General features: G+C 42.9%; 1 protein-coding gene across 11 annotated transcripts in view; it reads right to left on the bottom strand.

The window, feature by feature from the left end:
* LOC309613566 (zinc finger protein 510-like) overlaps nt 1-2,353 on the bottom strand; it is a 44,925-nt gene extending 42,572 nt beyond the window's left edge. For 9 of the 11 annotated variants that reach the window (XR_014235793.1, XM_082360513.1, XM_082360507.1 and 6 more), the window contains exons 1-4: nt 2,000-2,353; nt 1,435-1,633; nt 1,032-1,178; nt 351-499 (exon numbers count right to left, since the gene is read on the bottom strand). Coding sequence is in view for 9 of the 11 variants with exons in the window: in XM_082360513.1 (XP_082216639.1) it covers nt 351-407 (57 nt within the window). In the remaining 2 variants the exon portion in view is untranslated. The remainder of the gene's footprint in view (nt 1-350; nt 500-1,031; nt 1,179-1,434; nt 1,634-1,999) is intronic. The other 2 variants (XM_082360508.1, XM_082360509.1) reach the window with 2 other exon arrangements.
* Nucleotides 2,354-12,611: the final 10,258 nt, after the last annotated feature.

The following is a 12,611-nucleotide window of genomic DNA, read 5'->3' as shown; positions in this document are numbered from 1 at the left end:
GAAGTGGCAGCATCTGAATAGCATTTCAGATTACTCAGGAGGACAGACTTAACCTAGGGGAAAAAGAAGCAAAAAACTGTTCCAACAGTGCAGGGGAGAGAAGATGAAGCTCTGATAAGGGGAGAAAGAATTAAGTAGAAAAGACAGGTTTAAGAAATGATGACATCTTCAAGGTAGTAGAGCCTAGATGCCACCCAGGATGAGGTGAGGGGTGGGAAGGATAGGATGAATCCCATTTTGGTGGCTTTTTATCTGTTTCCACTTTTCCATCTTAATATATGAACACCCTAATAAAAGCCATGAAATCCACTGGAAAATGAAATAGGGAATAGAGAAAAGAAATACTTCACCTGGGATTTGTTCATTTTCTGTTGTTCCTGGAAGACTGTCAAAACCTGGGAAGGCATTCCTGGAAGAGGAAGAAAGAGGAACAGGATGATGAGAGCTCCTCAACGCTCTTCCTAAAAACTTCCACACGCCAGCTGGGTAACCTTTAATCCTGGAGAAGGAGAGGAAGGTTAACATCTGCCCCTTCGTGAATCCTTAAACCCACAATGTTCCCTACTCCTTTAACTATTTATGTTCCCCTCTCACTAACACAGAAATATTTAAAGCAGAATTATTAAGCAAATGATAGCATCTCAAAATATGAAATATGATGCCTTCATTAAAACTGATATAGCAGGGGGAAAAACCCTAAAGGCTATTTTGCGTAACTGTTTTACTACCAAGATGTTAACCCCCTGAGTCTGAGAATCCTCATAAAGTTTTGAAAAAAAGGATAAGTGCCTTAAACTTGTTTTTTTAAAAAGAAAAACTGTTTCTTCTAACTTGCTGTTTCTCAAAAGGATTTTTTAAAAAATATTTATCAATTTATTTTTATTTTTTTATGGCTGCACCGGGTCTTAATTGCAGCACAGGGGATCTTTAGTGGCAGCATGTGGACTTCTTAGTTGCAGCATGCATGCGGGATCTAGTTCCCTAACCAGGGATTGAACCCGGGCCCCTGCATTGGAAGCGTGGAGTCTTACCCACTGGACCACCAGGGACGTCCTCAAAAGGATTTTTTTAAGAGGAAACGTGTTTCCGTGCGATCGTGTGGACAGCACATGCCAGGACTTCTATGTGCCTCTTACCGATTCCTCACAAGTCATCTCCCCTTTCAGGCTTTTTCCCTTCTGTCAAATGAAAAAAAATAGATAATCCTGGCAAACCGTCTGGGAACTACTACTCTTGACTCTAAGAACAGGAACGACAGAAAAGCGCTGCCCAGCTTCTGGAAAGAACTGGTGGAGAATGAAGGGAGGGGAGGGTGCCATTTGGGGTGGGGTTAAAGATAAACGCTTCCCAGCTGCGGAATCCCCCAGCATCCCACCACTCCCGCCACGTGTCTCACTCAGTCCCAGCTCCCTTCTCTCGTCCAAAGTGACTCACAGCTGATGGTGGTGAAATCACTCAAGCCTCGGCCCGCCGGGCGATACGCTCCTTTTCTGGGTTTCTTCCGCTTCTCTTCTGAAGCTCTGATGGGTCTCGGGTCAGAGGCTGGAGGGAGCGGGGGTTCTTCCCTGTGAGATTCCCGTTCCTGGAGTCCCCCTCCTTCCGGCTCAGTAGAGATGCTCTGTTCCAGTAGAGCCTAGGGGACAAATTCACTTCAGCGGGAACCTTCATCCGGGTGCCAGATCTGCCTCTCTGAGAACACGCAGCTCCAGAGACCTCAGGCCGCACTTCTACGACCGCAGAGGAGGCTGAGGACAAAGGCGGGCCGGCCGCGGCTGAAGTGCCCTCGGCCCCTGGACGGCACAGCTGCGGGGCGTCTCCGTCGCGGCCGGAGGCTGTTCCGGACAGCGCTGGGCCAGACGGACACCAGTCTAAGGGAACTAAGGAAACCCGGGATGCAAACCGCCGCCGCAAGCCTCAGGCACACACGCTTCGGTTACGTATTCGGGCCCGAGGAACGCGCGCCACGCCGCGCCGAGCAGCGTCGCGGGGCTCGTCTTACCTCCCCGGGCTGCGGGGCCCGATGGGGTCTGTCGCTCAGTCTTCCGGGCCGCGTTCGGGCCGCCTCGGCGATTACGAGGATGGAGACCCCGCAGCCAGCGCGGCCTCTCCCACAAACGCGGCCCTTCCCGCGCGTTCGCTCGGGACCCCCAGTCTCCCCCCATTCAGTGTGGACGCGGCCCAGGCGGCGCTGCCTCTGCCTCCGCCCCACGCCCCCTCTTCGCAGCCTCGGGAGGCCCGCGCTGACCAGGGCGCCGACCTCCAGGGCCTACAGCCCGCCCCACGCGCGGCCGCGCCGAGACAGGCCCGAGACCACCAGGGGGCCACGCCGAGGACCGAAGCGCGCCTGCGCACAGAGCCCGACGCCGCGCGTTGTAGGTCCTCGGCGAGCTCCGCCCACTGTGGGGGCGGGGCCTGTGCGGGGCCCGCCCCCTTCACCCCCAACCCCACACACACATCGCCCCAACTCCCACAACCCCGTCGCTCCCCACGTCATCCCCACCTCTCCTCGTCCGACCTCACCTGCCCCTCCCCCTCCACGCCCCCGCCCCTACATCACCCCCACAGCACCCCAGCCCCTACCGCTCTGCATCACCATCACCCCCGCCTGGAGATGAGGGGCCTCCTCGCAGCCGCCAGCTAGAGAGAGATTTAAGAACACAGATGAAAAAGTTAACCAAATTAGCCCAGCCAAGCAATTTTCTTTGTCTTTTTTTTTTTTTTTTTGGCATTGCTGCCGGGCTTGTGGGATGTTAGTTCCCCTACCAGGGATGGAACCCGCCCCTCCGCACTGAGAGCTTGGAGTCCTTACCACTGGACCGCCAGGGAATTCCCCAAGCAATTTTTTTAAAATGTGAATGAAAAAGAAGTAAGGGGGGTGCAAAATTTAAGATTCAATACACGAAAATTGAAGGTAAGTCAAAATGCACACAAGTGAAGGGGGGTGGGAAGTATCTCACACATTCTCCCAGAGATGACTGTGCTGAACCGTTAGGCGCGCATCTTTCTGACATTTTTACCGTAAGGAAAAAATTCAAAAGGATCATGAGCTAGAGAACAGGCCTAGGACAAAGGGTATTTAGCACTTTACCAAATGGTAAAGGGGCCTTTGGGATTGGTGGGAAGTATTCAATATACTATGTTAGCTCAACCAGTGACTGCACTCAAATACAATTAGTGTTAAATTCCTAGTTCACACATTAGAATAAATGAGTTTTACCTGGATTCAAGATTTTAAAATTCAAAAGAAAATTCTTAAAGCATAGTGAATTTTAGAAATATATAATCAATAGGGAAAACATATGATAACAGAGAAACCATTAACCTAAAAACTGTTTTTATTTTAGAAAGTTACACATTTCAGTTTCAGATTAAAAATTGGAACTAAGTTTAAAGACAAACTAAGACAAGGTCTTTATAATATACATAAGAAACAAAGACTTTATAATTTTAATGTATTAGCAGCTCTTATAAATCATTGAAAAGATCAACATTATCGTCACTTCTTTAAGATATGAAAAGGGAATTAATAAAGGACAGGATGTATCAATAAGTGAACAATAAATATATTAAAAAGTCTCTTGTGATAAATAAAAGACATCAAAATTTAAGATATTTTTTGAAAGTAAAATTTGAAAAGATTAAAATAATAGGAATATCCAGGACTTCCCTGGTGGCGCAGTGGTTAAGAATCTGCCTGCCAATGCAGGGGACATGGGTTTTATCCCTGATCCAGGAATATCCCACATGCTGCGGAACAACTAAGCCCGTGTGCCACAACTACTGAGCCCGTGAGCCACAACTATGGAAGCCCGCGTGCCTAGAGCCCGTGCTCCGCAACAAGAGAATCCACTACAATGAGAAGCCCACACACCGCAACGAAGAGTAGCTCCCGCTTGATGCAACTAGAGAAAGCCCGCACGCAGCAACGAAGACCTAACGCAACAATAAATAAATAAATAATAAAAGAACTTAATGCCTGTTGGGTTGAGCTACTCAGAATCTGAGGTCAGTGATTTGTCACAGCAAAGCCTAAGACACTGTACCAAGCTCTTCCCACATGTACCTCACAGCAACCCTATCATGTAGATGTGCTGCCCTATATATGTGGGGAAACTGAGGCTTTTAGAGGTTCAGTCACCTGCAGAGGTCATAAAACTGTGACCATTTCCCTCAAATTCAGCTCTTAAGCATAATGCCAGATTCATACTACTAACAAAAGTACCAGTTCCGCCATGCCGCCAGACAAACTTATGGGAGCTCCATCCAAGGGGCCACATCTCTCTTTGACCATGAGGAAGGACAGACATCCAGAATAAAGAGGCCAACTGAGTCAGAAGAAGAAACATGAGCCCGTATTCTCATGATGTCTTCTTCCCTCCTCTTACACCTAAAAAGTGAGAACAGAAGTGGGTAAGGACACAGCTGCATCTGTATCACTTTCCGTCCTTCACCTTTAAGGAGGAGAGGAAAAAAAGCACTCATTCCCTGAGGAAATCCACCTGGACCCTCCCAGAGCTCCCTCTCTGCCCTCCTCCTTGGGGACTAGAGCATCCCGATAATGCTCTTTCTCCACATTTACTGAATAAGCTGGCTTTCAGCCCAAAGGCTCTGTATCTGTGAGGGACACTGACCCTACTTCTTAGGAGAGTCTTGAGGAGCATAGAAAGGGCAGAAATTCAGAACCACAAGAAAAGCAACCACGTCCCAGGGCACTTGGTTAAGTTAGGGGGGAAACATTCAACCTTGTTTTGAAAGGAAAGGCATGCACGTGAAGTCCTGGGTAAATTCAGGCGCCCAGGCTGGATTCAAACCCCACAGAGACCAGGATCTTCCATCACCCCAGGTTGGAGTCCCACTGATGTCCAAGGTCAAGGGTCAGAGGCAGAGGTGAGGCTCCTCCAGACTTGACTTGGGCCCGCAGGGGCGCTGGGAAGGGTCAAGGCCTCGGCCCGGTTAGGGGGACCCTGCCTGCGGGTCCCCCACCTCTGTGCTCCGTGAGCAGGCCAAGGAGAGGACACCAGCCTGGGCCCGGGAGCAAAAGAGGTTGGGAAACCTGCCGGGACCTGAGGGGAGGCATGCTGGGAGTCACCCCCGGGGTCCTGCCGCTCCCTCCGCGGAGCTGAGCCACCCTCTGGCCTCCGGGCTCCACCGCGGGCTGACTGATGAGGGCCTGGGGGAAGGAAGCAAGATGGCGGCCGGGGAGAAGGCGGGAAGAACTTCAGAGACTCAGCCAATCCAGAGGGAGAATCGCGTGGACAGCCTGCCTCAGCCAATCCTGGGAGAGCAGAATGGCTCTTGGAAACTCTGCCTCAGCCAATCCTGAGGGAGCAGAAGCGAGTGTGGAGAGCCTTCCTTAGCCAATCCCGAGGGAGCAGTATCGGGCGTGGAGAACCTGACTCCGCCAGTCTTGAGGGAGCAGTCCAGCGACGGGACTGCCTCAGCCAATCCCGAGGGTGCATAGGGCATATTGGGCAAGCTCTTCAACCAATGAGAGAACGATGTTCATCCCTCCAAGGTCTCTTTGTAAAAACCACTTTAGGCTGCATACGTTTTTTCTGGGGTTGCAGGAACTGGATTATCACTCAAACACGAGCTTGTCTTAGGAAATACAAGTTCTCAGTAATTAATGTTTAACAGTAATGTCGTCTGAGCCAAGAAAGACCACCTACTTGGTTCTTTCTCTCCCACAAACCTGTATTCCTGGGAAAATCTCCCAGGATTCTCCAAAGGATTTAGACCATCGCAAAATGGGAATTATAGGGAATTTGGGGAAATTGTCATGCAAGCATCCTTATTTAACACCTGAAATTGGCTGTGCTGTCAGGATTTTTTTTTTTTTTTACTGTATTTTTTAAGATAAAAATTCACTTTTTAAAGAAGGTGCAAAAAACGGATATCAGGACAACTATGAAACAAATTTTACTTTTACTTGCAAGTCATTTGATTCCTATACTATTTTGCTTTCTATGTAGGTGGTAATATTGCCTGCTTACTAAGAAATAAATTCCTTTCTTAAAACTTTCCTCTGAGCCTCCGTGTTTGTAACAACAGTAAGAAACAACACGTTTTGAGCCCTCACCACTAACGAGCCAAGAGCCATTCTAAAAGTTTCTACTCATTTGATTCTAATGACAAAGCTGGGAGGTAGCCATTGTGTTGAGGCAACAGAGGCACAATTTTATTGAGGTAGAAGTGACATACAGTGAATTGAACTCGTAAAGAAGTATACAATATCATAAGTTTGGGTGCATGTATATATCTGTAAAACCATCACATCAAGATAATGAACAGATCAGACTCCAAAAATTTCCTCATGCTCCTTTATAATCCCCCACCTCTCACTTCTCCCTACCCCCCACCACCCCCGCCAATTCCCAGGCAATCACTGCCTGATCTTTCTGTCGCTGTAGATGATTTTGCATTTTCTAGAATTTTTGAATTTTATCTAAACGGAATCATACGCCTTTTTGAATGGCATCTTGAAGGCAACATAATTATTTTGAGGTTCATCCATGTTATTGAGTGTATCAATATTGTATTCCTTTTTATTGTCAAGTTGTATTCCACTGCATGAGCAAACCATTCTTTGTTTATCCATCCACCTGTTACTGGACATTTCATCCACCTGTTTCAGTTCATTCATCTTATGTAAATACCTAGGAGTTGAAGAGCTGAGTCATATGGTAGATGTATATTTAACACTTTAAAAACTGCCAAACAGATCGTTTTACATTCCCACCAGTGATGTATGAGAGTTCAAGTAGTTCCACATGCTTGCCAGCATTGGCTATGGTTAGTTTATTTAGTTATAACCATTTTCATAGGTGGGTAGTAGTATCCTATCATGGTTTAAATTTGTATTTTCCTAATGACTGATAATGCTGACCTTCCTTTCACGTGCCTAATTGCCATCAATATAGCTACTTTAGTGAATTGTCCAAATCTTTTGCCCATTAAAAAAAAAATGGGGTCCTTTGTTTTCTTATTATTGAAATTTTAGAGTTTTTTTTAAAAGTTGAAATACGTAATTTAATTATTAGCAATAATCAGTAAATCTTTATATCCACTAATGGAATAAAATACAAATTACATAGTCAGCACAATTCAGTGCTTACAAGCTATGAGGAGAATGCAAAACAATAAAGAACAGCCGCTCAGTTAATCAAACATTTCCATTTTTATTACCTGGAGAACTATGTGGCAATCATATAAATTGAAAAGAACTGTGTTTGATGGATAATACATTTAACCATACCAGATACTTTCTTCAGTGAAATATTTATTTTCATCCTGTTATCAGATTATTTTTATTGTTGGGAATTTTTAAAAATTGAAGTATAGTTAATTAACAATTTTATATATTTCTGGATACAACCCCTGTGTCAGATATGTGACTTGTAAATATTTGCTCCCAGTTTTATCATTCTCTTAACAATGTCTTTCAAAGTTCTTGATTTTAATAAAGTCCAATATATCATTTATTTTCTTTTATGGATCTTGTATCTAAAAAAACTTTGTCTAACATTTCTAAATGTTCAGAAAATTTTCTCCTATGTTTTATCAGAAGCTTCACGGTTTTAGGTTTTACATTAGGCCTCTGATCTAATTTGAGCTGATTTTGGTAGCTTGAGAGAGGGGTGGATAAAAATACAGTTTAATCCAGTGTTCCAATAGGAATTGAGAAGAAGAAAATAGAATGATGGAAAGGCAATATTATAAGGTACGGTCTAAGAACTTTCCAGATTTATGAAATATGTTCATACATCAATTCAGAAAATAAAATAGGTTCTATGCCAGACAAAATTTTAAAATACACACCTTCCCATTAGACTGCTGTCTTCTTTTATTAATAGGAGTTTTTTGAGTATTTTAGACATTGCAAATATTTTCCCCCTCTGATATCTGTTTATTGAGTTTATCTCTGGAGTCCTTCATAGTACAAATTTACAAACCTTGAAGTAATCAAATTCATCAATTTTTTGCCTCATGGCTATGGTATTGGAGTTTTGTTCAGTCCTTTCCTACCCTGAGGTCACTAAGATATCACCTACATTTTGTTCTGATAGTATTATGATTTTACTTTTACATTCAGTTCTTTAATGTATCTGGCATCCACTTCTTTATACAAGGTTAAATAGCGATCCAATATTATCAGCCAGTTGCCCTAACATCATCTGCCCAACGGTCTGTGCTTTCCTCCTATTGGTAGGGTAAGTTACTCCCTTTACGCTTCTTCTTCCACAGAAATTTATCAAGGCCTTCAAAAAGCTCAACTGAAAATTTTATTGAAATTGCATTGAATTTGGGGAGAATTGACATCATTCCTTCCAAATCATTCCTTCCAAGCGCATGGAATACCATTTAATAGGATTGCATTAGGATTGCTGGGTTGCAATTACAAATGCAATTGCAGAGAAACACTGCTGATATTTGCAGGTTGATCTTGTATGAACACTTCTATAAGTTCTAGTATTTTAGCAATGGATTCTTACATTTTTCTAGATCATGTTATCCGAGAAGAATGACATTTTTATTTCTTCCACTTAAATTCTTACACCACCTCTGCCCTTGCATGGAAACTCCAGCACTATGTTAAACAGTAGCAGGATGGTGGATACACTTGTTTCCAGTTCTAAATGAAATCCATCTAATGTTTTTCCAACAAGTGTAAAGTTTGTATAGGTTTTTGTTATATACCCCATACAAGGCTAAGAAAGTTTCCCTCTATTTCTAATTTGTTGAACTTGATCTAATGTTCTTTTTGTTGTAATATATGAAGTTGATGACTAATATATACAGCTTAAATAGTTATATATAACTGTAAAATATAATTAGTATATATTATTCATAGTAACATGTATAATATATAGGCACACCACGTGTGTGTGTATGTATACATATATTATGTATAGTGAAATATACAATTTTATATAGTTATATATACACAGAACTTGACTAATATGTACAGTTTAACAACATTCAAAAATATTGTTTTAGAGACATAAACTATGTAGTATAACTCTAAAAACAAACACAGGAATGATGAACAGCAAATTAATGATAATAATCACTTCCATAGAGAAAAGGAAGAGAATGAAACTAGAGAGGGAAAGGTAGATGAGTTCTTCTGCACCTGTAATGTTTTTTTCTAACAAAATTAAAATGCTGATGCAATATAGGAAAACATTAAGGCTGGATATAGACGGAAGATTCACGGTTATTCATTATAGTATATTCTCTACGCCAGTGATTTTTACACTTTTAGTTAAAACAATTGCATTCTGTTTTACCCATCAGGTTGCTAAAGATCAAGAGGTTTGCTAATACGTACTGTTGGCAATGGTGTGGGAAAACAGGAGCGAGTGTGCTGCTGATGAGAGTGTACACTGTTATAGTTACTTGGGCAAAACTCAGCACGAATGTACCCTCTGACACAGCAATCCCGCCCCTAGGAATTTATCCTACCAACCACATTAACAAGTGTGGGCAGAGGACATACATGCCTTCCAGCATCGGTTGTGGTAGCAAAAGACAGGAAGCATCCAAGGTGTCCATTAAAGGGGATCTGAGTGAAAAACAAACAAACAAACAAACATTCATACAATACAACTATGTAGCATTAAAATGAAGAGGTAAATCTCATTGTGCTAATATGGAACTAGCTTCAGGAAATATGGTTAAGAGGATACAAGCACTGTGTTTAGTAACGCACCATTTGTTTAAAAAGAAGGGAGGGATATATATGTATTTGAATATGAACATAGTTTCTCTGATTCACACGAGAGGTTAATAACAGCAGGTGCCTTTCAGGAAGGGAATGGTGAGCAGGTGGGGCTCTGGAATAGCTATGAGAAAAAGAATAACATTTTTTGCCACTCCTAACTAAAGCCTTTTAACATGTTTGAATTTTTATGATATGCATGTATTAATTTTTCAAAAATATAAAAACATTTGTATTAATGGTCTTTTAATGTCCATGTCATCCTTTTATCCTGCCTTTATTAGTAGCAATTTCTAAAAAGGTAGTCTGTCTTTGCTTCCTTTGGGCTGGGGAGGTTATGGGGCTTTGAAGATTAAGATGGGCTGAGAGGCTCCCCAACTCAGTAAAGAATTGTCACTAGCTGGAGACCATCCCAAACCAGGTGTCTCTAGGTCTACATGTCACCCATTCAATGATTCATTCATTCAGGCATGTTTATTGTACAGATTGTTTTTACTAAAAGGCACTGCGCTGGTCAGTGGGGAGAGATCCAAACAAACTCTGTCCTTGCCTTGTTGGATCACATGATCCTTCTCATGAAGGAGACAGTCATTAAACCAGTAACACAGATAATAATGTAACTTGTGATAAGAACTGTGAAAGATAGAGCCCATGCAGTGCTATTAGAGTGTAGAACAGGGACATCTAACATAGATTAGGGGAGCAGAGAAGACCTGTCCAAGGAACAGATGTTTAAACAGAAACCTGAAGGATGCTTTGCCATTTAGGACCCTTTCTGCTGCAAGTACAGAAATCCAACTCAAATGAGCTTATATCAAAAAAGGAAAACTGTTGTCTTTAAGTAACTAAAAGTCCAGGATGGGTCTTGCTAGCTTCAGACACAGTCAGACCTTTGGGCCCAAACAGTCACATCAGGGTTGTGTCTGTTTCTGTCACTTGGCCATGTTTGCCACTTTCCCTTGTGTTATAGGCTGAATTGTGTCTCCCCCAAAAGATACGTCAAAGTCTTAACATCTTGTATCTCAGAATGTGACCTTACTTGGAAATAAGGTCTTTGCAGGTATAATTAGTTAAGATAAGGTCATAGTGGAGTAGGGTGTGTCTTTAGTCCAGTGTAACTGGTGTCCTTATAAGAAGAGGAGACACACAAGGAGAAAGATGCCAAGTGAAGATAGCCACATGACCACGAAGCAGAGTTTTCAGTGATGCATCTGTAAAGCAAGGAACATCAAGAATTGACAGCACACACTAGAAGCTAGAAGAGACAAGGAAGAATTCTCCACGACAGGTTTCAGAAGGAGCATGGCCCTGTCCACACCTTGATTTTGGACTTCTAACCTTTGAACTGTGTGACAAAAAATTTCTGTTGTTTTAAGCCACCCGGTGTGTGGTGCTTTGTTACACAGCTCTAGCTAACTAATACACTTTGCCTTTGTTCTCGGGAGGCTCTCTGTAAAGCCAAAGTCAGCCATGGAATCTGCATGCTTTTCTCATTCTTCGTCCCCACAATCTTAAGTAAGGGGCAGCCTATCCTCACAGTGTTCTCTTTGCCCCAGTAGATTTTGTTATCCGTTCTCATGGGACTGCTTGAGTCTACAAGGATTTGTTTATGGTCATAGTTAAATGAGATTTGAACCTAAGAAGCAATGTTGGGAAGACAAAGCGCCATTTGGAAGTCAAGTTCCAGGTCTGTATATCCAGATCAAATGGCTTCCTATCTTGGAGAAATAATTCAAGTCACACAAGTTGACAAGCAACAGGGAAGCCTTCCTGTCCCAGAAAATGCTTAAACCCTCTGGTCTAAATGATGGGCTCCAGCCCTTGCCAAGGACAAGGTCCTGCCTGGTCAGAACTAGGGTGGGAAAAATCAAATCTTTACTTCCCTTAGTTGTAAACCTGTTAGTTCACCGGGCATTTCATCCAAAATGTGTACCATTTTCTTCCTTGTTACACTGACATCAAGGCAGATGTAGGTCTTAGGTGATAATTTTCTCCTTCAGATCACTGGGATGCAATTTAGTCCCATGGAGAAAAGTGTCAAAAGAATGTTGACTAATTTGTGACCCTGGGCAAATTTTCCTCATCCATTTTGGTTTGTGGATGGGAAATTCTTATGCCTACACCCTGTTTATCAGTGCCCACACCCACTAGGATGGCTATAATTGTTTAAAAAAGGAAAATAATGAGTGTTGGTGAGTATGTGGAGAAATTGGAACCCGCATACATTGCTGGTGGGAATGTAAAATGGTGCAGCTGTGTTGGAATATAGTTTGGTGATTCTTCAACAAATTAAACGGAATTACCGTATGACCCAGCAATTCCACTCCTAGACTTATACCCAAAAGATCCGAAACGGGGACTCAAACAAATACCTGTACATGAATGTCCACAGCTGCACCATTCACAACAGTCAAAAGGTGGAAACAGTCCATATCAATGGATGAATGGGTAACTAAAGTGTGGTCTACACACACAATGGGATATCACTCAGCCTCAAAAAGAGAGAAGGTACTGATACATGCTACAGTGTGGATGAGCTTTGCGAACACTGTGCAAAGTGACATGACTAAGTGACTGTGGTCACATATTGTATGGTTCCATTTATACGAATTATCCAGAATAGGCTAATGTACTGAGAGAGAGTAGATTCATGGTTGCCAGGGGTTGGGAGGGGGAATCGGGAGTGACAGCTTAATGGGTGTGGGGTTTCCTTTCCAGGTGATGAAGATGTTTTGGAACTAGATAGAGGTAGTGGAGGCACAACATTGTGAATATAGTGAATGCCACTGAACTGTACACTTCAAAATGGTTAATGTTATGTAAATTTCATCTCAATTAAAAAAAAGAAGAAAAAAAGAAAGAAACTGCGTGTGATTCTACTGCAAGGGTC

The sequence above is a fragment of the Balaenoptera borealis genome (genome assembly GCF_965194805.1).
Source record: "Balaenoptera borealis genome assembly, chromosome: 16".
In the NCBI taxonomy this organism is placed as follows: Eukaryota; Metazoa; Chordata; class Mammalia; order Artiodactyla; family Balaenopteridae; genus Balaenoptera; species Balaenoptera borealis.
This window is presented reverse-complemented; position numbering and strand designations above follow the sequence as displayed.